The 26,468-nt window shown below is 36.2% G+C and overlaps 1 protein-coding gene across 6 annotated transcripts in view; it reads left to right on the top strand.

The window, feature by feature from the left end:
* The window catches only part of LOC116729593 (EGF-like repeat and discoidin I-like domain-containing protein 3), a 126,443-nt gene that overhangs the window by 96,103 nt on the left and 3,872 nt on the right, over positions 1-26,468 (top strand). For all 6 annotated transcript variants that reach the window (XM_032578248.1, XM_032578246.1, XM_032578250.1 and 3 more), the window contains one exon: positions 19,365-19,520. In XM_032578248.1, the coding sequence (XP_032434139.1) occupies positions 19,365-19,520 (156 nt within the window). The remainder of the gene's footprint in view (positions 1-19,364; positions 19,521-26,468) is intronic.

Genomic DNA, 26,468 nt, shown 5'->3' with positions numbered 1-26,468 from the left:
AACCCCAATGAAGTGACTGCTAAGCTACTGAGAGCACTTCTGGGATTTGACCAAAAAAAAAAAACAAAAAGGGATTTTTATCACTAAAGTTTTTTTTTTTTTTTTTACTTTTGTTGATTCCAGGCAAGTTTGAATCATTTCTCAGATAATTTCTTAAGGAAAAGAGTCTAAAATTCTCACATCAGTGACCAGAAATTGGTATCTTGCACAGTTGTATCTTAGTTATACATTATAACATGACCAGACGTGGTGGCTCTTTCTCTTTCAGTTTTCTCTTTCAGTTTTCTCTTTCCACCATACTCGCCTGTTTTCCAGACAGCTATTGGAACTTATAGAGCTACAGGTTATTTTGGTGTGTGTTCACAGTCTGTTTCCTACCAGAAGTATTGATTCCCTTTAGCTTTGTCATCACGCTTGATAAGTATATGGTGTGTCTCACTGTGAATTATGTAGTTTGAAATTCAAAGTAGTTTGACTCAACAATGTTCAGCCAGGAATCTTTTTTTTTTTTCAGAATAACATGAAATCTTTTTTTTTTTTTCTATCTCTCGGTTGTTGAATTTGTTGAGGATATATTGATAGTACACTGTTTTTTTTCATCCAACACTGATGAGCATTTAGAAACCTGAATGTAAGACAGACATCAAAAGACAGTTTTACTCTTGTTGTAAAATACTACTCAGAATATTAAACACTGCATAACAGGAAGTAATCCTGCATAGGTTGCATAAAAATGTTCTGTCTGAGCTCAGTAGCACTAATTTCATTACTATTAGTGAACAACCGTTACTTGAACACATTCACTACAACCTTTGTAGTTGTCAGGAAATGGTACACAGTGATCTTGATGGTCACTGAATGTGATTATCCTTAGTTATTCTTGTGATGACGCTTTGCAAATGCAATGAATAAAAAAACATATAATCCACTTATCTATTCATTCATTCATTCATGTCTGCATTCCATGTTGAGGGGCTTCCTGTAAGACATAAGTGAGGTAGGTGGACGTTAATGTTGATCATAGAAAGCAGGATTGTACTTTAATTTCAGGTTTGGTTGGTTCTTTGAAGATAGATCCTTAAATATTATTTATTGGAAATACTTTCCTGATAAAAATAAGCATTTGTTAAGTTTTAATCCATTTGAACAACTGAGAATATACAAGAGGCAGGAATAAAAGTCATAAAACATTGCTCAATAAGGGCAACTGCATATGTTTCATTTATGAGACAAAGCTCAATAACATCAAGCTTTCTGTTGGTCTTTTGTGGCAGATATCACCATGGCAGAGCTAGTCAGCAGGCTGACAGTGACAGAATAATCGTGTCGTCTCCTAGCTGAGGACAGTAAATACATAATATCAGATGGATGAAGAAGAATCCAAAATTAACCAACATGATCAGACTTCTACTCTGTTCTTGTACTCTGTTCCTCTTTGCTTATCCATGTTTTAAGAGTCCTCTCTGTCTTCTTATTCTCATTAATAAATATTCATGACAGCAAACACGGTTATTTTGGCGGAGAACATTTGCTTCTTTTAGCTAGCTGCACATAAAACATTTATGTTTTAAACAAAGGTTTACGACCCATAGCCTACTTGCAAGAAGGCAGAGGTTCAGTTAGCTCAAGAATCACTGGAAAACAGACCAGGCCCAGCAATGAGTCCTGAACCAGTGAGGTATTTAAAGAGCGTAAGGGCAGAGGAGAATGCTGTTAGACAAGCTGAATTCTGCTTTACATAAAAAAGTCTGTTTGAGTTAGCAAAGAACATTAACAAAGTGCAGGCTAGCAATTTAAAAAGATGAGGAAAAACACACCTGGAATCACCAGGGATCCTGCAACATTTATCCTCCCTCCATCTGAAATACATACCATGATGGATCTATTGATTCCTGTATCAGTTTAATCATCTTCAAGGTCTTTGGTGTATGGATTCTGCTTAAATTGCTATGAGAAGAAAATGTTCATCCCAAGTGAATCACAAGTCTGTTACAGGGTTAGTAGAAAAGAAAAAAAAGCTTACCTTGGCATGCATGGCCTCTGATTGTGAATGGAAACAAGGAGAGCAGGAGAAATGGTTTTATTTTATCATTTGACATTTGCATGAATCGGTTGGCAAAAGATAAATCTTCTTTTCAAGCATCTAATTGCATTAAGTGTTTAAGAGTTAAATTCAAAATATCCGTCAGATCAACATCTGTATATGCTGCTGATGTACACCAGCTCTTCTACAATTCATCTTGAACATCAGTGCATTTTGATTCTTTACATAGATTGTTGTCTCATGTGTATCACAGGCTAGAAGCAATAATAAATAGATGTGATGCTCAATGGATTTCTGCTCGGGTTATGAGCATGTGCATAGCGTGAGATTGAGTATCAGTATTATTTAGTCATTTACATATTATTTGTAGAAATTACATTTATGCTGAGTATAGGTCATGTCTCTAAGATGTGACTCGCACTATATCATTTTTCAACATGTTCAAAAAGCAGAGTACTCTGTCTTTGCAAGAGATTACATCCTATAGTATCAGATGCATGGAAAGATGACACTGAATCATTATTTAGTCAAAGCTACAGATACTGCAATAATGTGCTTTTTGTTGTTGTTTTCTGTGATATTATTTTTCATCTCCAAAGTCTGAAAAGGAAGGGCAATTTTAAGGAAACGTTTAAGGAAGTCTTACCCCTATTAACTTGGATAACATGATTATTAGATTTATTTGAAGAACAACAGTATAATACAGTTCTAAAAGTCCTTGGATGAAAAAATATAATGTGTTGTAAAAGCTTCAGTAGAGTGAGTAATTGTCTTTGTCCTTCAGTCTGCAGCATGCAGAAGGTATCCTCTTAAGTTCACCATTTGGTATTACTGTCACATTGTATTGATTTAGCCAAAATTATATGAAAGCCGTTTTTCAGCACACTGGACTACTTAATATTCTGGTTACATGTTTTGGTTATTTTTCATGAAGTACACATTAGAACTAATATTAATAACAAAAATAACTAATCAACTTGAAGAGTGTTTGCTGCTGAACAAAAAAATGTATCCCACAGGGTTGACATCTTCACATTGTCATTAAAAAACACAACCACTTAGCTTTGTGCAGAAGTGAGAAAAAAATATTTACCAATTTACAAGCTTCAATGAAAAGCTATTAGGTTTTAGGTCTATCAGGTACTAGGTCCAACAGTTGTTTCACCCTCTAATGCAAAAATAGTAACATGTTCAACATGCTAGATATACCAGGATTAACCAGGATATTTCACAGTTCAGTGTCTGTCAGGCTGGATTTTCCACCATTCTGTGACTCTTGATAGACTCAGATGTTCAGGTAAACATCTGACGAACTGTTATTACCACACAGTTCAAGATTACAGTACTAAGCAAAAGTTTTCATACCCAATTTTTTTATACTTTTCACATTTATCCATTGCCTTGGAATCAGAAACCTCAATATTTTGTAAATCTGTGTATCTTAAATTTTCCATTTCACTATTGTATACCATTTATACTGCGTCAAATGTGGAAAGTTCAAGAGTTACCAATATTTTTTGGTGTACTTTACAGTTTATATGTCCAATATTGAATTCCTTCAGATCTCCACAACCTTCTAGTTTTGTATCATACGTAGATTAGTCACTTTATCTTTGAAAATGTGAACAATCAGAAAAACTTTACTTTTTAAGGCAAAAATAATAATATTTTGTCCTGCAAATTTGAGGTTTGTGCAGCGTGAACAAACATAATATTTCACAGTGATGAAAGCAGCAACAAGAGCCAACTAACTTAATCACAGCTGCAAAGAAATGGTACCACCAATACAGAGCACTGAAACTGAAACAGCATCTCAGTACAATGTAATATTGTGGTAAATATATATATAATTATTATAAAATTATATATACAGTACATTATTATTATTATTATAATTATATAAACAAAAGGCTTTTAGGAGAACCCCTTTGGTTTATTTTCTGAATTTATGTCAAACATACATTAACATGTTTGTAGCTCACTTCTCTGTTTTAAATAATAAAAAAGTACAGTTTTAACACAAAGAAATTTAACCTAATCATGTTTAATACTTTCTTTTATCTTTAAAAGGTACCTTTAATCTGATAAACATGCTTAACTTAAACGGCAAATTCTAATGTATTGAATATAACCGCAGTAGTGTTTGAGCATAGATTTTATTAATGATCAATATTAATTATTTTTATTGCTTTGATTTTGTATACAATTTATTTATTGAAACAAAGATGCAAGCATGTGCATAAGTTAACTTTAATTAATGCATTATTCAATGATGATATTTGTTTTCTGTCAACTTTGACAAGATCTGCTGATGCAACTCTTGGAAGCTAGCATAACAGATGACCAGGACTTGGATTCTGGCTGCCAAGTTTTGTCTTGGCAGATGCGCCAGCCCACTATCAGAGAGGCACAATTAAATTTTCAGCTTGTTGCCATGATCAATCAGTGCAAAATTTTAAGATTTGGCAAGGTTCTGTTATTGTATGTGTGTGTCCAGTAATAGGTATTTTGTCACATTATGAGTTACACAAGACTTCTTTGGAAAATATTTTCAGATGGGACTAACATGAAACTAAGACACAACCCATTTGGACATAACAAATGTTGGTATGTCAGTTTGAAATGCCTCCCCTCTTATGCTGCTAATTCAATTAGCTTGCAAACATTAAACCAACAATTTTGGAAGGATCTTAGAATCTGCACTCATTTGAAATAACGGGTGATGTAAAGTTCATTAGGGAATTATCGCCAGGGCCTGATTTTAATCCTGCCCAATATGGCTCTTTCTTTTCTTCATTTTATTCAATTTCCCTGCAGCTTGCATGCTGATTCAATTAGCATCCAAATGAAGTTTCAAAAAGGATAGTAAGTCCATCTGCTTTAGTTTTCCTTCCTTCCCTCTGCACTCTTACATGTATCAGTCTGGAATCTGTGTAATGCATGTATTTTGTCTTCATTATCCAATAAAAAATGTTTTCCCTCAACACTACAACCTCATCCTCATCTCTCTCTCTCTGTCCCTATCTCTCTCACCATCTCTGCTATGCTTTCAAACCACACTATCAGCAGACACTGGTTGCATTTATCTGCTTTATCATGGGATGATTGATCCATGAGTCTGCAGTAGTCCCTGCTGTAATCAGGGACGATCTGCAGAAACTGTCAGAAGTGAATGTGCCAGATGTTAAATTGGTGCAGCAGAGATTAGGTCCAGGGTGCACATGCATATCTTTGGTTTGAAAGTGTGTAGAAGGGATCTTTGGACAAGCAGCGTTTCCTGCTGATCACATTGCCAGATTTAAAACATCTTTCTAATTTAACCTGATTCTGGGAAGTCCAAAGTTACGTGGAAGATTTCCTTCGTACCAGAGCACTTACACTTTCTATTCTTTGTGGAGGTTTATAGATACATGCACTTTAACCCAGCCTCTTCTTCCAACTCCTTCTATGGTATGAATTTAACTTTTGTTAGTATGTCATAATTTCCTACTTGGGCACAGTGATATTTGAGTTTTTTGAAGAAGCAGTATTATGGCCAGGCACATAGTTCCATTTTATAGCACAATTAACTTAACTATGTAACCTTCAGTTATAAAAAGGCTGTATTATATATATATATATATATATATATATATATATATATATATATATATATATATATATAAAATATGACTTAAACAAAATTTCACTTTGCAATTTAATGCATTTGTCTTTTTAAGAGACTCCTGCTCTTTTTGACACTCGACCTTCAGCACATTATCACAAAGTTTCTTTATTAATCTGCTTACAGTGTTCTTTGCAGTATAGAAAAGATCAGCTGCAGATGTTCTTTGCTATACTCCAAAGAACGTCGCTTGGGAGGGGTGCTCTGTGAGGCAGAAGCTTGGCTTGGAAACTGCAGCTCCGTAGAGGAGCTGCGGGAAAAAGGCGGTGCTTGGTGAGAGCAAGCATATAGACATCCTCGAATGGCCGCCATAAGAGATTAAAGCATTTCTCATACGTGCATGAAAGAATCAAAGTAACATTCCAGGTATGTTTTGATGACAGAATAACATTGTAACATGATATAAAGCTGAAAAAAGTCGATTTTACCTATCCTATCCTCAATACCCCCTAACCACATGGGGTCAATATAAGAATGGGAAAGCCACATTTTAAGCTTTTGCATTTTTATTTCCTCTTTTATTCTATTTAATTGAAAGTTATTTTCTTGCCTTCTTTGTAAATGATAGATTTGATTTCAAAGATCACACACTGAGACAGACTAGATTTTTTCTGCAAATTGTAGTCCATCAGATGTCTTGTCACAGTCAGCGTTAAACAGTGTGTGAAATTCCCCGTGTGAATGATCTAGTGTGCTGCCATGGAACATTTTTTATGCATATGAATCCTAATACTTCACTTCAGAACCACTAAAAGTCAGAAGCACCTGAGTAGTTCCAGGAATGCTTTCCTACTTTAAGCCCTTGTGTTAAGTGATTGAAACCATTGTGTCTGATTTATCTTCATGTTTCCTTTGTCATAAGTAATATCCTTCATTAGTTTCTGCAATGAACTGAAGTCTGAACTTGTGTGGCTTACTTTTAATGCTGTGTGCTATGAGAGGCTTGTCAGAGGCCTTTTGAGTTAATCATTTCAGTGTTTAGTGGTATAAATACCAATTTATGCATGGTGTGACAGCAAAGTCATTGACAAATCATATAATGTACTGTTTCTCTCTTGTGTTTTTAACAACACCCTTAACTAACTTAGACACAAGGCACTTGAACAGTACCTTGGATTTGCATCACTTTTCTTCCTTGTATTTTTCTTTTTTGTGTTTTTTGTGTTCTGACCTTTACTGGTCATGTGAAATTATTTTTTTACATTCATCAGATACTCTCCTTACTCTAAAACTATTGCAACATAAATGCCCAAACACCTGAAGTCAAAGTTTCAAATTTTGTTAGATTGTCATGTGATGAACCAACATAAAAGAGTGTATAATTATGAAGTGGAAGTTTGTTTCTTTTTAAGTATTTTTCAAAAACTAGAACCTGAAAAGATGGCATTCATGTGCATTTAGACCCATAACTCAGTACCTTTAACGATGAGAGGTCCAGTTCTTTTGGGATCTATCTTGGTAGCTTAAACCAAAAGAAAATGCAGCTGTCTGGATGAATCCATTTGTTCTGTAATGTTCTGAGGTCTTTAATACATTCCACAGATGTTGACTCTGTGGACTTCTGTGGGCAATTAGCTGCACTGGATTTTATTTTTATTTAAGGGAGTAAGTGTGTATACTCCCTTACACACTTACTCCCTGGCATGCATCTTTGTAAGCAAAGATACATGCCACACTTTTCACATTTTTATTTTAAAAATGTTTCAACTGTACCTCATTTTTCTGTCACATCACACTTATGGTCTAAACTGTACGGAGCCCCTAAAAGGACACTGAAAAAAAAAATAAACTAACTTGTGCGCACCACATATCAACAGGTGCTCACCAAGTAGTATATGGTATGCACCAGAGAGCATGTGGTGTGCAGGGGAAAGTTTAGCTGTATATTTCAACCACTCCATAGCACCTTGAGAACTTTTAGACAGCATGGACATGCAGGACCAAGATTGAGCTGCCAGGTGGAGTGAAAGTTAAAAAATTCTGTCCTCTCTCCATCTGCAGGTTGTAGTATTCATCGTTGCGGCCCCATGCTCAACAAAATTGCCAAGTTTACCTAGATTTTATGCTTATACTACAGTTGGAGCCCAAACCAGCAGATCATCACAACTTTGCATTGAACATTTTTATTTTCCTGTCACATTCCACAGCTGTCTGTTTTCAAGTGCAATAATGGTCTTTGCAAATAAATCCAGGTCAACAATTTACACAGTGCAAGCATCTCATAAAGAGGTCCCAGGGGATCTGATCAGCTATTTTTTTTCCTATTGAACAGGTGGAAAACCAAATCACACATCATTGAAGAGACCTCTCAGTCACAAATGATTGACAATGTTTTCACTGAAAGACTCCAGAGTTTTCCAAAATTATTTCTTGAAAAATTTGCCAGTGTTATAAATAGTAAATAGACTGCGTCTATCTTGCGCTTGGTCTAGTCCAGGGGTCGGTAATGTATTTCTTTTGATTTATGTTTTAAGGATTTAAATCTGGTGGATCGGTTTAATAATTGAAGCTGTTTGTCTCATCACTCTATCCCTATCTATGAGGTCATGTGATCATGTGTTGCCATGATAATTGCGGACAAAAGTCGTGTGTGTTCAATCAGCCTCACTGGATCAACCACCTAGACTGGAGGGAGGAGAAATAGCTTTGATTGTGTTTTGGTTTAGATTATTGTTTGGCTTTGAACTGAAGTTTAAAAGGTTGATTCTGATTGTGTAAATATGGTTTTTGAAAGATTTAATTTAGTCAAAAAAGTGTTTATGTGCATAAAGAATACTTGAATTTTGTCTCTCCCCCCTTGTAATTAGCAGTGGTATAGGCTGAAATGTCTTAAAAGCTAGATGATCTGAAATAGCATGTTTTTTTTGTATTTGTGGTCAAGGGAAGAGATATCGGTGTTCCTTGACTGTAAAAAACACTGTAAGAAAATCTCTTTAAAAAAAGGTATATATATATATATATATATATACATATTTATTTATTTATTTTTTGTTTGTTTTGTTTTGTGGGGTTTTTTTTGCATCTTTGAATCCTGTTTTTTCTTTTGGGGGAAGGGGAGGTATATTTTTTGTCAGCCTGTTATTTGACAATGCCTTCAAGTCTTACATTTCCACTGACTGTACATGAAATATATCAAACTACCCCAAATTACCTGTGTTATCGCAAGCTCCACCGTGCAGACAGACTAAAATACACACAAACTGTTGTTTATTATTAGTATTATTTCTTTTATATTCATTTAAATCACATGTGAAAGCTTAGAACACAATATTACATATCTAGATAGACAAACTCAATATATTTCAATGAACATTTGTAAAAATGTTACATCAGCTACACTAACTAGCAATTTTTCATGCAAATGTGCTAGCAAGTAGATTAGAGTGAGGGGAAGCAGGAAGAAAGTGGGAGGATGTTTAATGCATGATTCAGTTCATGTATAACTGTTTGGCTGTCTATTTTTGTGGCTGCCACCAGTTTGCTGTTTACTGTGAGTTACTGCAGAGTGTTTTCCCTGCAGTTATATCCCCAGCAGTTTTGGCTGTGAGATGTGACTCTCTCTATATACATCAAACAATCCATCTTGATCTGTGACCGAGCTATTTATCCTCATAACTTGACAGGAAATGCTACACGCAGATCTGGCTTTAAGGAATCTACATTTGACTTACATTTCACAGCCAGCACTTTCAGGAACAGTGTATACAAGTCAAATTTGAAAAGGAGGAAAATGTTTAAGTTCACGCTGGAATGTTGTCAGAGCTGACCTGCCTATGATGCTTTACCACTGTGACATTGCCTTTTCTATGCTCCATGCTCCGGGGCAACTTCAGACTGCCAGCACACCTTCCCTTCACAGTGTGAGCGCTCAGCAGGCATTTATACCTTCTGACATCCCATCACCCCGTGTGGAAAAACACTGATCACAAGAACCGTTAGAGGGGAGATTGCCTCCGTCTCTCGCTGCCTCTGTCTCTGCATGTTTGTGTCTACTGAGAAATTCAAGCAAGGACCAAATATTTTTTTCAAAAGTCAGATCATGGACGGTATGCAAATATGGGAGGATTGTTTATTTGTAAATTGGTTCCAAATACTATATGGTGTGGCAAATTACTAAGTGAGAGAGAGTCTCAGACAAACAAATGAGCAAACAGCAACAGAATGAAAAATGGAGTTCACTGATTTTGTGTGGGTGGATAGGCCCCAAGGAAGAGAGACACAGAACGAGTTATAAATTAGCAGTGGAACATGAGACTTCCTCACATACATTGAAACAAGTGTAGCATTTAGCTTTAACAAGAACATTCTTGTTGCATTTGACTATATTTTCTAACAGATTTTGTAACACAGTGTTATAATCCATGTAGATTATGCAACAGTGAGAGATGGATTTTATTCTTATCCAAAATTTATTGCATAGAGAAAATATTTAAAGTCTAAAGTTTTCATGCAACATCAATGATTTATAAAAGCTAGAATTGGGTTGAAGTTTGAGTTTATTGTGTGTTCCCTTGATCAAACAAAGTCCAAACTGTAGATTAAGGCTCAAATATTTGCATACACATTCTATAATATTTGGGTAAATGTCTATTTGCCGGTCCCATACTGCTGCTGCATCTAAACACTATTTTTGCTTACTAATTGACATGCAGTTTGAAGCAAAGATAGGTGTTTTTTTTTTTTGCTGTGGAAGAATTGTTTTTCCTTCTTATTTTATTTCATTTGTTTGATTTCACTCTCAAGCTGAACATGTGGGTTTGTCGTTCCACAGGTTCTTTCATCTGAACATTTCGTAGTACCCGATGCTAGAGACAGCCTGAGGGTTATTTACTCCAAACATTTACTTTTTTTTTTTTGGTCATGTGCAATCTGTTAGCTATAATAAGTCATTCATTTTTATTTTCAGTGTTTTATTTTTTTCTACATAGCTATGACCAGGAGGAATTGTAACAGTTGTAATTGTTCTGTTTTCTGTAGACACTGTGGAGTGCTCTTGTGTTTCTGCAGATAGTTCTGTGTGCAAAGAGATCTGTCCTAGTTGATTCAGTTTGAGTCTAAGCTTCACCTAGCAGACGATTTAAAATTTATACATTGATTGCTCATACCATGTCTGCCGACGTTTTGTCTTTTTCTCAGATTTTTTGTGTCATTGTAAATGTGCTGCTAACTGCATCAAATTGTGAAGATCATTATATTTCATACATCACATGGACACTTTTGGGGGTATTACTGTGTTGTCATAAGAAGGCCGGAGCCGCAGTTGTGGCTGTCTTTGCTTTATGTCTTTAAGTGTGTCAGACTCGTTCCATGATCCAGAGTTGTCCTTATGGTTTCCATGACTCTGTGACTATCTCTGGAGGTGGATTGGGAATGTGAAAGTAAGGCTCAACCTCAACTCTTTATGATTTATCAATAGCATTAACATAATCAGAAGGTATGCAGGACATGTTTAGCTTACAGTTTGAAAGGATGATTTGAAAGGCCATTTAGTCTTTGTTGATCAGACTTCCTGACTCAGGAATGTACTGCTTCCATTTAGCTGAAGTTATCACTTATTCTAGTAGAATAGAAACATGACAAACTACTTTATGTTCTTTGAATAGATAAAAAAAAAAAAAAAATTAATCATTGTAGGTTCGTAGCTATTGAAGTTGTTCAACCTGAGCAAATGTCCATTAATGGGCATTAGTTAATTGAGAAGATTTGGTATTTTCACTGAAATGGCATTAAGGATTAAAATTAGAACATATTCCACCACAGTATTACTGCCAGGCATCGTGAAATAACAGCAAACTATCAGAATGCATCACTTATGTGTACTTAACAGTATTCTCTAATAGCTTAGTAGCATTGGATCTTAGCTTTTTAGAGCTGTGAAACAGATCAGCTCAGGCTTTCAAAGTAAGAATATAACATTTATGTGGCTATTTAAAGTCTGATGTGCTTGGGTTTCTTTAATAAATCTCTTTTTTATTATCTGATCTCCTTAGCTTGTGTCATACTTCATTGTCTCATATTTTATTCTATCAACCTGCAATAAACTTTAGATAAAAGGAAATGTATTTTTAACTTCATCTGGCTCATTTACATGCCAGACTCATTTAATAAAGGTTTGTACTCCAGACTACATTTATGAAGAATGCTTTGGTTGCCAGTGTCAGAAGTAGATAAATACTTTAGTGGATTAGAAAAAGCCTGATACTCTGTACTGTATTAGTTTGACTGCAGATTGGTATGTATGAGTAGTCACATTAACCAAATATTTTCCATCTTTGAAGAGTTTTTTTAAATGGTGACAGACACACCACCAGGTGTGTGTACTCTGTAATTTGGACAGATTACACACAGTTGACCAATTGGTCCAGACAAAGTCAAATTTACACACAGAAAACATCACAGAGCTAATTAAATCAAACAATAAATGAAACATTTCCATCAGAGTACCATCTCTGTACATTAACCTCAATGCATCTCGCTACCTGGTATCTGATTCGGGCACTTCGAAGAGTTATGACGGGAGGTTTTGGAGTGCACCTGGTGCAGCTGAATCACTGCTGTGTAATTATTGTCCTTCTGAGAAATGAGTGGGGAAAAGGAAGCTTGTACCTCTCTACTTAAGTTGTTGATCCATAACCCAACCCCGCATTAGAAGAAGATAATAATAAATGTACAACATCTTGATAATGTTTTCTTTCAGCCCAAAGGAACGCCAGCATAAATAATTATTTCAATTCAGGCTCTGCAGCTACAAGATGCAGTTAGTCCGATCAGAAACGGAAACAGTATCTAGTGAGTCAACATGCCATCCTGACTAACTAGATGCTGACTAACTAGTTACAGTTAGTCAAGATGGCATGCACCACAACTCACCCACCTGGTTGCTGTCATTGCGCTCTAATTACAACCATATGTGCAGCACAAGATCACACATGTCCACATCTGTGTACCGGTGGCATGCTGTGTATCTTAATTGTGTTCTAGAAACAATAAAAGAAAAACTCACCCCATGAGAAACTGAAAAGTATTTCTGCAGACTTGATTGCCTCAGATCATGTAAGTAGTGCTGGCAAGTTTTCTTTTCACTGATTTTTTTACTGCTACATAAAGCACAGAGTGGTCTCTTCATGACTTCAACTAGTATAGCTTGCAAAAAACAAAAATCACAATTTTCTCAGAAATTGGTGGTTTTATCATTTTTCTTTGTTTCTGATGTGGCTAATTGTTCCAAGTTCTGCCATGGTGCGTGACATCACTTATGCAAACGCAACAATTGGAGCAATGCTACTGTTAATCTGGGCAATATTGCTCAGTATATCTCAGCTATGATCAGCAAATGGAAGTAAGAGGACAGAAATCAGGAAACTTTCCTTATAAATATCACAGTGTATTCGATGGCTGCACAAACCACCTCCATTTACCGAGGCACCTCATTTTATGTCTTTGTCTAGTAATGTACATAATCAAAATGTAAACTACCGCAATGTTTTTTATTCTCTGAAATTTACCTCTGAATTTGGAAACTCACTCAAACCTGCCCTCTAACGTAAACAAATGAAAGGCATCTGGGCAGTGACACTTGTCAACATTAGCAATGGCTGGGTCTATATGCTAATGTTTCACTTTTTGTTTGTGAAATTGGTGTTAAAACATACTGTAACCAGATATCTGAGACAGGTAAAAATGAAGAAAACATACTCTGGCTAGACTTTACTTTTACCTATATATCAAGCTCTATGTTAATGAATTCCTGGTTAAACCAATAACATGCAAACTTGCAGCAGTTTGAACTTCATGGACTGTAAAGCTGCTTACTGCATCATGCGGGAAGAACTTAATTAATGGACTGAAAGTATTCACTCTCTACAGCCAGCTGACTGCTGTGTGTTTATGATGGATTGTGCATGTTTTACTCTCTGCATATATGCATGACACAGAACTTCTTTATTCAGTCAGAATGATGCCATACTCATTTGAGAAACTTTTATGAGCTCTTCTGGTAGTTTTGGCATGATAATGACTCCTGATAATGACTGTTGTGGTGGTGGCAAGATTCATATTGAGCATAAAGACAAAGCCATGCAGAAGCGTTAGATGTAAGGGACTCTAATGTATGATTAAGCAAATCGACCCAATAAAGGTTATTAAAACCTCCTATGGTGAAAGATGCATTGAATGATAGTATTATCATCCTCTTGCCGTAGCTTCAAGCTGTAATGATCACTACACTGATATGTGGTTGATGAACCATAGCGTCGTTCTCCTTATTTCACTGCCAGTTTTGCGCACACATTTCCGAATTTTTCCCTGAGAGCATTGAGTATGTACTGAAATTATGTATTACACAGAGACATTCCTCCTGAGAGTGTGAAGGTTTTATTATCTACACCACGTAAAGTAAAATCAGCACTGCTTTCATAAATGCATATTTAGTGCTCATTCTTAAAGAAAACTTGGACTCATTTGTATCTTTCAGGGTCACATATATTGTTTTCATCTTTTTTTTCCTCCTTTGGTAATAGCAACAGCTCTGTTATTAGAGAAACACGATTTATACATCAACTCTGGCAGATGCCATAAAGATGTTTGACAGAAATAACTTTACAGAAGCTATGTAGCAACTTAACAGCAATTTCAAATGACAATCCAATCACTTTCTTTCTGTATATAAATCAACTTAATCTTATCAATAAGATAGTGTCATCTAAACAACAACTCAAGGTTTTAAATAGTCCTTTAAAAAGAAAGGTTTTCTTCTGATTTTATTTCTATTCAATTTAGTATGGGAAGCTTTATTCAGTCTATAGACTAATATTATGAATAAGACAATTACTTAACAAGACTGACAACTGGTGCTCTTTTCTATCAGAATCTTAGCCTAAAAGGGAGTCTAAGATTAAACAATCTAGATTCTTCTTATTCTAAACTAATAATAATAAATAAAAATCACACAATGAAACATACTTCTTGTCATTACATGTTGTGGCAGGTGCAAACGTAGTGTTGAAGTGAGTATTTACGTAATGGAACAAAAGACAAAATACAACTTACAAAGTAGTACATCCGAGAGAACTCAAACAATCCAAAAACTGAAGACTTGAGGGAATCACAGGAGAGCACAAAGAGAAAGACAAGGTGAGGAAACAAGACAATCTGGCAACTGGTAACAGAGAGAGAGGAGCTTAAATACTGGGAAGGAGGGTGTGGAAGCAGTGGGCTGACAGATGAGAAAAGATGCACCTAAGGTAATGCACCTAATGTTTGCCAACCGCCATAAAAATGAGAAGAAAAATAAGAAGAAGGTGGCACAGGGGAACAGGAAATAATTATAGCACTAAAGAATAACTTAGACTAAAGAAACTTGATACACTAGAACATAAAATAACTAGAAACAAGAAAAACATCACTAGAACCACTAAGGAAGGGCAAACTAAGCTTTTTTTAGTTTGCCCTTTTAAATAAAGAAACTTAAGGAATACCAAAAATACAAAAATAACAAAAATCCAAAACTAAACTCAAACAACCCTAGATCCCAACATTTCTATAAACCAACACTGAACTTTACGTTGACAATGGGTTATTTTTATTATAAATAAACATAATAGTTTTTGTTTGTTTGTTTTTCATTCAATTTTGTTAAGTACCTTACTATGACATTTGCTGTGAAATGGTGCTGACTTGACTAAATTAAAATGAAACAGTCCAATGTAGCTGCAGCTGCTTTTGATACAAAAAGAACGACTGCAGCATTCCGTTGTTTTGCTGACATTCCAAATTTGAATGGCAGCAAAAAAAATGTTTTAGCAGATTAGCTTAGTATTTTGAGAACACTATGTTGGCTAAAATAAAGGTCCATTTACCACTACATAAGATTTAGCAGAGCGCATAAAGTGTTTGGAGATGAAAAGTCAAAGTTGAAGGTTGACTTACCCTACAACTACAAACTGAACCTAAATTAAGTCCATTTTAGGATTTTAAGGACAAATGAAAATCCTGATCTAAAAGCTTGTTTATTTCTTCAGAACAGTCTGTGCCACAAGCAAAATCCTTACAGAGCCTTTTTGCTATTCCAGTTTGTCTGGGTTAAAAGCTCACAGAGGAGCGACTTGGATTGAGAGTGTGATGGAAGAAAGAACAGACGAAGGGGGGGACCGGAGGAAAGACCTTGCTTTAACAAGCTTATCTCGCTCCGTAATTCAGTTTGGGCCATCAAAGTGCTGAGAGCTGGCGTCGCTAGGGGCGGTCGTATTTTTTGACCGCTACCTGTGACAGCAATTACAGGTTTCACTTCAAGCGTGCCTTTGTTTTTGTGGCAGACTTGACTGCTTGGGTTGAACAAGATTACCTCTCTGCTCTGCAACTGGAGCATAATCAAAGCCTCCTGATGCGAGGTGTCATGCCCCTTAGAATCAACCTCACAGCATCTGCTACCATTTCCTCCTTGCCCCTTTATTCCAGGAGTTTGTATTGACATTATTGTCACTGCAACAGAGCTGTTGCTTTAATTTATTCATATATATCACAGGAAATTTTTTCTCTCCCTGCTGCCACAGCTAAAACAGAAATGAGCTTTCCGTTTATATGCAAACGGAGGCGAATGCAGAATTTATTTGATGGGAAAAACTCCATTAATAGTGAATTCACATCAAATGAAGCATGTGTATATGCAGTGCAGCATCTGCATAAATGCATGGCTGTAACAGCAGCATTATTAGGTGTGCACACGCAAGCTGCGGTCCCACTTTTCTTAGCTTTGCCTCTCAGAAATGCAGAGTTAGGTGCTAAATCACTTCGGGTGCCTTTCAAAGAATCAAACTTTTATTTTTTCTTATGCCTTCTTATATACTCAGCAGGGGGTCCGTATTTAAGAAAGCATCCACTGTGCCCCAGGAGTGAACCTAAATCTTCAAATAAGTGGGAAAGGTCTTCTGAAGCGTTGCTGAAACTTTATGAAAGATGAAAACTCTTGATCTTATATTCACATCGCCATTTTGAGTACCACCAATGTTGTGTGGGGTGCTGTTGTGCTCTGCAACATGTCAAGACCTAAAAGGATCCATGAATTCATACTGCGGTAGTATTTTTCTAACAAAAGCCTTTCTTTTTTGTTGTTGTTTTTGAGCATGACACAGGATTTGTTGCCGCATGAACAGGCCAATTAGTTTGATGTATTGCTGTCCCAGTATTTTATGTAGCATATTCTGCTAAAAAAATAAAACCGTACGTTTGTCTCGCACCTCTTTCTGTGGATCTAAATTTTCCCACTGTTTTTGTGAAGACATATTTTTCATCTTTTGTTGGTGGCAAATTGGTGCTGCTCTGATTTGTCTGATAGTTTAAATGCCATTGGATAACTGTCTAACCTATCAACATCACAAAGCGGTGCTATTAAATATTTAAGATCTGTCCTCTGACGTTAATGAAAAAACAAAGCCCGTCACCAGAGACAGGATGAAAACCACATCATTACTGCATGAGAAGCCATATTAGATTTTACACATTGAAACGGTTTACGTTTCCCCATACTCATATGACATAACGTACTTTAAAACAATAAACATTTTGTGTGACGTGCTGCAAAAAGGTGAAGGAATGCTGTAACTTGCAAAATATCTATACCTCCTGAAATCTTTTTGCAATTTCTGTTGCAGCTACTCAAGTATTTCACGTGACAGATCAACACAAATAGAAATGCTACACTGTTCTCGTAATTGTTTTAGAAATAAAAATCTAATAAATGTTCAATACGTATTTTTGCAACCCTGGGTCAGTAAGATGTAGAAATACATTTTATGGCAAGTAGAGCTGCAGATCCCTTAGGCATTGTCTTTGCTAGCATGACACATTTTGGGCCACTGACAAAGCCAGGAACAAATCTCCGTGGGGATATTTGCTGAATTTGAAAGTATTTTCAAATTCTAGACTTTCTGAACATGTCAGGGAAATAAATTAAATTTAAAAAATAAATGAAGATATGACCATACTAATGTTGTCTCTCTGCAAACATTAGTGAGAAAACAGGCCTCAAAGTTTCAGAAGAACTATAACCAGGCATTAATGAGCTACCTGGGTCGTTCACAAAATCTTTTCGTTTACATAACTTTGCAAAAACCCCACAGCGTCGACTGTCTAGAAATGTGTTCGGGACAAATGAGCATTTTTCATAAGAGTTTTTGTCAAGCCAACCTAGTAAGAAATTTCTGAACAGTGAACAAAAAACTGTACTTTTTTCACACTAGTGATGGCTCGGTCGTGAACATATCGGCTTTAAAAGCTGGCTCTTTCAAGTGAACGACGGGGGTTACCTCCCAACTGAGAGCCTTTTTCCCCCTTTTTTTCATATAAGCTACACAAGGATGTGTGGCAGCACAGGGGGTGAGAGAACTGCTGAGCGGGTTGGGAGGGCGACTGAAACAGCAGCACAGCGAGGACTCAGTCACCGCATGAGAGGGGGAGGGCGAAACTTCAAGTAAGTTTAAAGACGCGAGGACCACCTAAAACGCCACGTTGTTTGCGACTCACACGCTTAACGCAAACTTTCAAAAACCCAACTCAGCCTTTAGACCGAGGCAACATGCTGGGTATTTATGCTTAAAAGCAAACACAGCAAATTAAGAACACATTTTCATGTGAAAGACTTTAAAATGTCTTTCACATTTTAAGGTGAAATATTTCACACCAAGGCAGAGTGTAGCCCGGGAAAAGTTAAAATTGCTCATTGAGCATTATAAACAATATACTCAATATGTGACTTAACCCTTTTGTACATTTCAGTTGCCTTTCCTTTTAGTTGTATTTTATAATTTATTGTGTAGAACCCTGAGGTCCTGGTATTTTTTCAGAAGCGGATGCTTATTTTTTGCTGTGCCACATAAATAAATGTTTGATATTTGTTAATTATATTGACATTAATATATTTATTTATATAACTATTGTCTTTTTTGCTAAACAGCTCAATCTAAATCAGGTTTGATGGAGAGTCACTTGCTAAATGTTGTGAACTTGATTAAGGTCTTTCTTACACATTCATGTGATGTTGCCAATTTTACTTCAGTTTCGTTTCAGTTGTGTCATGACAACCACAGTGAAAATGTATAAGTTAAGCAAAACAGTGGGAATATAAATGCAGAATGCTTTGCCCTTACTACCAACAGTGGCAGATATTATCATTGTTTGCACTTTATGGTTTAATATATATTTTAGCCTCAGACAAGTAGTGATGAACTTTTCAAGTAAAAAAAAAAAAAACAAACAAACATAAATAATGAAATTTTAGACTGCAAAGCACTTTAAAGTATTCAAGGCAACAAATGAGATCCTATTAAGAATTAACCCAAATGGTTGAGTGTGCGTCTGAGAAGTTGCTGCTGCGTGCAGTTTCTGTTTTGCTGAGGCCAGGCTGTGGACTTAGCCTTGTTGTTCAATATTCTGTGAATAATTGAAAGTGACTTGAATTGCACCCAGTGTCTTTTCTCAGTAAATCTGCCGGTGACATTGAAGGGAAATAAAAAGATGCTGACTGTATTGTGAGAACTGGGCATGTCAGTTCACTTCTTAACTTGATTAATTTCTCCAGCTATGAAATCCATCATTCCGTTTTGATTTTCTCCCTTTTTTTTTCCTCTGTTTCTCTCACACTGTGGTCTTTGCTTCTCTTAGGTGGACCTGCTTGTGCCAACCAAGGTTACAGGGATCATCACACAAGGAGCAAAAGACTTTGGCCACGTCCAGTTTGTTGGCTCGTACAAACTCGCTTACAGTAACGATGGAGAGCGATGGAGTGTATATCAAGATCGGAAACAAGGAAAAGACAAGGTAAGTTGTTGTTTTGCATCTGCATGATAACCGCAGTGTTTCTTCATGAATAGCTCTTCATTGTCAGTGTAAAATAATAATTTAAAAAAATATAGAAAAAGACTAATGGCATAATATGGATCTAGGTACTCTGAGAACAGTAGGTTTGAAATATTTATAACCCAAGCACAGACAAGGGCATCTTCAGTAGATGTCAGAAGCCTAAAAGCATAGAATGAACAGAAACCCTAGGCAGAAAAAACAACAAGCATCAAAAAAACAGCCATTAGCTGTGAGGACTGTCCACTATGAAAGCTGTCTTCTGCTCTTCATCACTCGTTTGCATCTTCTTATCTTGGGCTTGAACACAACCTGCCTGGTCTGTGCTCTTGCCTCTGATGGGTTTGGGATTAGATAAGACCCCACTGTCAGCCTGGCTCAGGCGGTACTATGCTGACAGACCTGTTTACGGCCCTTCAGCTGAGTTCACATGTCTCTCGCAATTGTCCATAACCACAGAGACAACATGGAGCTGCTGCAGCCGTTCTACTGATATCATAAGAGGTGCAGCCACAGAATTTTGAAGCACTGAACCTAAAGCCTCTTGTCTTTCATACATGCTGTTGGCAGGAGATGTGCTAGCTGTTCTTGCTATCAGTGTTATTAAAAGATAAACCTTCTTAATCTTGATGCAATTCTTATGTGTTGCCTGCAGGAATCAAAGCGCAAAATGCACATACACCTAAATCTAATACAGACTTCTTTTGGTTGCATTCATGTACACTGTATTTGTAGGTTCTGTCTCAGGCATCCACACTGTAAAACATTAAAATCCTATAGTAATCTTTAAGTAAAGTTTGGAAACAACAAAGAAAAAAATTAAGAGCAGTGCTGCACAATATTTTAAATTATAATCATCACATTTCTTAGGTATCAACCCTACTTAAAGATTATTTTTTTTTTATGAAACCATTTAAATTTTCTTGCTTCACCTCAGTTGGGAAATGTAATACTTCAAATTGGATATGATATGGTAATGGAATGTCTAAAATGTTTGTCCTGGACATGTATACATAAGCAAATCTCAAATAAGCAGAGTTAAACATGTAAATAGATTAATAGGACCATTTGATGCATTAAGAATGTCTTTTTGCATGAGTGTAACATTTTGATGCTTTTACACACAAAAATGCAGTAAAATATGATTGCATGAAACTAAAATAAAATTTGAAAGTCCTTTGTTGTGTTAAACCATCAAATCTTTCAAATATGTTTGAATTTTTTGTACAATTAAGGTACAACAATCCTTTTACCTATGATGGATGGATGTTTTTTATTTATTCATTTATGTTTTTTGGGGGTTTTTTTACCATGGAGTCTGGTTTTGTCATACCAATGTACTTTTTAATGTAAAGTAGCTTTTACTGATCTGTGAATGTAAAAAATCTTTTTTCAAGGTTTCCTAGTTGTTATTTGGGTCAACTTAATAAACATAGATCAGTCCTTAACGGAGCAAATTGTTCCAGCCGGTTTATGCACTTATCCTATTTGTGTGCGCAGTGCTACAGCTCATGCCAGGAAGCATTTCTTGGCCTCTCAAGTTCACATAGGTTGCTTGATGATTTGATGACTCTCGTGAGAATCTATGGCTGCCAGTGCATACTCAGCGTGATTTTCACAATTCTGAGTATGGAATGCTTTCTGCGAAAACACTTGGCAGACGAGGGTAAAATACCGGTGACATCTCAAAAAGGCAATAATTTCTTTTCCATTTTGATCAAGGCACATTTTAATTTATTTTACATTTCCCTCTTTGTGAAGATTAATAATCTGCTCTTTCATTATTACACCATTTCGGGCAGGACCTATGATACTTAGATTATCATACTTTGAGCGGGGAGGCATGTTTAGCAAGACATCTGAGAGCCAAGTGGCTGTTTAACTCTATGATTCCTGAAGATATTTTCTTCTGTCAGTCAGCTAACGCAGCCATTAATGCTGGAGGACACATTTTGCTGTTGGCCTCTCGAGGCTCCTCCTGGCGCTTCACAATGCTCGACTTGGCAGGGATATACTGGGAAGGCACGCGTGCCTGTGTGTGCGGCTGAGTGTCTGGCTCGAACACAGTGGTGGAGGCTTGTAAGTATTCTTCTCAGCTTCCCCCTCCGGCTCCTGTGTGGCAGAGGCTGCAGGCAGTTAGATCTAGATTGAGAGAGGAGGCTCTGTTGGAATACAGATGCTGTCAAAGCGAGCCTCAGCAGCACACACACAACATCCCTCTACAAAATCTATAGAGTAGCTTGTTTGCCTTCTCTTTGCACACAAATCCAATAAAGCCACACTGGTAGCCGAGACAAGTTACAGCACTGCCCACAATTTAAACATTACAAAATTCCTCTTTTTCTTCAGTACACAAACTTCCCAAGCCTACATCACTGTGTTGACTAAACCTGTAGTATTGCTTTTTCATGACTGTCAGTATTTACACAGCCTGATAATGGGGAGCCAACCAGGCACAAAAGTAATTGATTTGTGTTTAATAGTGTTTTACAAGTGGCATGAGGTTAATTAGTCATTAGAACCCTCAGTTTCCTTCAGGTTAGAGGCTAATTATGAATATAATCATTGAAAAACTTCACTCTGATGGTCATTTTTGGGTTTTGATGACCCTAGGCCTAAGTATATGTCAAATTAAAACACTTACCAGGCACTCGAAGGAGTGTTTGCAGAGAGAAACACTGCAAGACTCTAAGATGGCAGACCACTGTTGATAAAGTTGAGTTGTCTGTTTCAATGTAGCCATGTCAGAGAGAAACAGAGCAGAGGGGGGAAAAGATTGGAGGAATCTGATCCCTTAACCTCACCAGCGGGTTTAAATAATGGAGAGTGGGTACTACAGTTGTTGTCCCAGAAGTGCAGAAGGCCTGTCCTTGAATCTGTGATTTTGACTCTGACAGCCAGGAAAATCAATAGCTGGGAGCTGTGTTATTCCTGGTTTAGATTGGGGACACACAATGCATGGAACCCCCCTTTTTAATTCACAAAAAATATGGTTATTGTGGTCTAATGTCAGTGCCACTTTTGTGATGGTTCAGTTACAATTTATGTAAACGTGTTCATGCTGATAAGCATAGCATCTTATGACCTGTGATGTATTCTGGGAGTTCAGTCAAATTTTGGGTACTCAGCAATATGTATGAGTCAAAATATAGCATGTGGTGTGCAATAAAACCAAAGGTCAAATGTTTTAAGCTAACCTGAACTTGAGTTATTGAAGTGCTCCAGAGATGTTAAGATAAATACTAGACCTCATATTAAACACAGCACCAATCTGAATTCTTTAACCAAATTCTGATCTTCAGTTTTCATAAAACTCATTTTTTTACATATAGCATTAGATAGACATGTACAGCAATAATATTTTAACTAGTAGGAGTAATTTGGTTAGGTATTCCCCGTACTGTAAACAGTTATCTTAATTTGATTACATGTGTGGTTAATTATATGTTGTCAAATGTAATAAGTGCCTAAATGTCTGTAACATAACTTGCTATTTTGAATTTATTCATGAAAAATACTCAAAGTACTGTGGATGTAATAAAACATTCATTTTTCACAAAAGTAGTTGTGTATGGGTTGAATTACTCATATGTATATTTCAATATCAATTTCAGCTCCAAACAATGAAAAAAGATAACTTTTTTTTTTAAGCTTTCTGGCTGCATTTCACAAAGTATTTTATTTTGTTCTTTAAGTGTGCTAAGTGTCATGTGTTTCCAAATGAGTAACTATGTTTATTATACAGTTATCAATTTTTTTTTTTTTTTTTTAACATTATCAATTTCCTTGTGTCGCCTAATTTCCTTATGTTGCCTTCCTACAGACATGGTCATTATTGCAATCTTTGCTCGTCACTTTTGAAGTACCAAAATACTTATTCATACACTGATTACAGCATCATTAGGCCTGACTGCTGATTGCAATGATTATGATGATTAACGTGGCAAACCACGTCCATATATTGATAAAACTGCCTCCCTGTAGTGCTGTCCTCTAAAAATGTCAGAATACACTGGTCGACGGTTCATGTTAGAAGATTCTCTTTATTCCAGTAATCTAAACATTGGGTCTGGTTTTAAGAGAACAAGAATTATTCTATGAAATATTTTCCCTAAATCTGTTGACAAAGCAACAAAATACTTTCTAATTTGCTATTGTTTATAACTGTCTTTATCTCCCTCGCTTCTGTTCTCATTATCTTGTGTTGTCATTTTTCACATATCTGTCTGGAGAGAATCTATTTTAAAGACATTGCTTCTGATACTGTGCACGTCTCCAGACAGTCTAGGAAAGGACCTTGTCATATTTCAAGGATCTGCAGGTTTTATTGCTGTCAGGCCCTTCATTCTGTGCTTTGATATCCCAGAGATGTCACCTTACAGTCATGGCGATGCTCCGTGTGACTCATTTGACACCTTACACCACCAAAGACTTAAAAAAAAAACATACCTTTGCTTATCATAATATGAATTATCAGTGCAAATGTTGTGCATATGTTTTCATAGTATTAAATAAGACTTAATGTAAATATGCTACCTCAAGCCTTAACTATGTTATACAGGGCAGGTCCTCTTAAATATGTGCTATTTTTTATAGCGAGTATGACTTTTCATTAGATCTGATGATTAATTAAAGACTGTCATAGTAAATGTCACGCTCTATGGGATATTGAGAGCTCTTTTAAGCCCTGCTTCTTTTCAAAATGGACCAGGTCCAGTTCAATCGACACTAATTAGGTCAGGGTGCTATCATATGGGCTTCTAGGCATTGGAGACCTTTCCTAGGCCTGTAATGACTCAGCTCTTACTTGGTTGTTTTGAGTGGAAATAAATGCAGTACATTTACGTAGTTGTTCAGAAAACAGCAGTCTAAAAGTTTACCTTGTATTTATGGACAGTTTGCTGTATTTTACCTAAAATCTAATCCCAATTTATTTGGGGGGGAAATAAACTTAATGCAAGTAGTATTAATTCTATTTGGGTAGTGAATCATTGAAGAAGTTACACTTTTAAAGTTGAAACTCAGTGGAAGTTATGTCATTTATATGGAGTATACCTTTTTAGTTAATTTGATAAAAACATTGGTAAAATACAAGGGAAATTAAAATGTCTGTAGCTGTATTTGCGCAGAATGTCACAATGCATAATTATCTGCATGCTTAGCATCTAAATATAAACAGCAAAGCATAAGAGCACCTGCGTAAGGGATAAAGAGGAAGAAACGAGAGCAGATTGTGATGATGTTTTCTTGCTTAGATATAAATAATCTGACAAGCTGAATTTGACACGGCAGAACGATTATGATGAAAAGCATATGAGAAAAGTGTGACCTAAAGTTGTTGAAAACATAAAAACAATAACATTTATGAAGCTGCATGTGTTTACAATGTTTCTCAGACCAAAACAATAGAAACTTGCACCGCTCATTTGAAAGTAAAAACCTTTAAAATCTTGACAGTTACATCATGTCACCTACTTCCAAAGAATCCACAACTAAAGAGCCAATAAATGTGTTTCACAGCTAAACTATTTTTCATATCACAGCCTATTTATGAAGATATTTCAAGCTACAGTGGCCCCAAAATCTTTGGGTTTTAGACCCGCTAAAACCCAAAAACCTAATGGGTTTTTGTATCAAAGACAAAAATTGAGAGCTTGTTCTGCAACCTCTTAGTTTGCGTTTAGACAAACCACCAGCAGTGGCTGTTCTAGACCAAATTTATTCAGTCTCAGGGTGGCACCAGTGTTTTTTCATGGGGGCATAGCACAAAAAAAATGAAACAAAAATACTTTGCAATGTTTAAATGTTTCATATATTAAGTTCCACTTGCAGCTCCTGGGCTGAAGGTTGCAGAACTCTGATCTAGCAGATAAAAATTGTGGACCTATCTCAATACGGCTAAACCTAAAAGTGCAACACCTTAGTTTTGTATTCATTGTTGAAGGAAAACTGTGACGGTAGAAAGTTTAATGCTTCCATGGGAGCAAATAATTACAGTTTCTGTGCCAGCAAATATCATAAAAAACTGATTTAGCATCATCTCTTCAGTGCAGGGTCATAACAGGAGCCAGGGCCAGTCCTATGCAGGCACTGGCCCCTGTGTTCATAGCCACCAGTAAATCTGATCTGTGAGCGAAATAACAAATATATTCACAGCTTTTAATAAAGAGTAATTTAAAAATAGATTTTGGATTTAATAGCGAGCTGGAGAAGAGATGTTAAAATTGGAGAAGTACAACCTCTCCATTGAACTTTTATTAGCATTTTTACAGCATTTTAGATCTGCAGAAAGCTTTCTACACAATAATGTCAGATAAGTATTTGAAGTCATACAAAATGCAAACTTTTGGCAACTGTTGAACCAGCTGTGTTGACAAATCTTTGCAGAAATGTATACTTTTTAAAGTTTTACTCAATTCCCAAAGGACTTTATCCCATCTTTTAATTTTTACAAGTGTTGTTTTTGGTGAGCCTGAGGGAATTTAGATATTTTCTCCCAGGCTATAATCCACTAGAACTCATCCACAAATCTTTTGACAGGTTTAATTTGATTTTTTTTTCTGTCTTATTTGTTTTTTTTATTATTATTTTAACTGTTGAAGTGCAAAATATGCTCCACACTTTACGACTATTCGCTCTAACCACACAAAATCTGAATCACCGTTCTGCCAAATTTCTCATGCTCTTATGAATATTTGAAAGGGAATTAGCCTAAAATGAAGTCAAAATATGTAAATCCCAGTTTTCAGCACCTGTTTGGATTTATCCCACTGCTTTTCTATTCCACACCAGACTGAATCCTATTACATCCCAATTACACAGGCATAATAATAAGTGTTAAATTGACATTATCAGATTCTTGAATGAAGCACCCCCTGCAGATGCACTTATTTCTAATGTACTTCATCT

Source organism: Xiphophorus hellerii, chromosome 12, assembly GCF_003331165.1.
Source record: "Xiphophorus hellerii strain 12219 chromosome 12, Xiphophorus_hellerii-4.1, whole genome shotgun sequence".
Lineage (NCBI taxonomy): Eukaryota > Metazoa > Chordata > Actinopteri > Cyprinodontiformes > Poeciliidae > Xiphophorus > Xiphophorus hellerii.
Note: the sequence above shows the minus strand (reverse complement) of the source record. Positions and strands in the feature narration are given on the sequence as shown.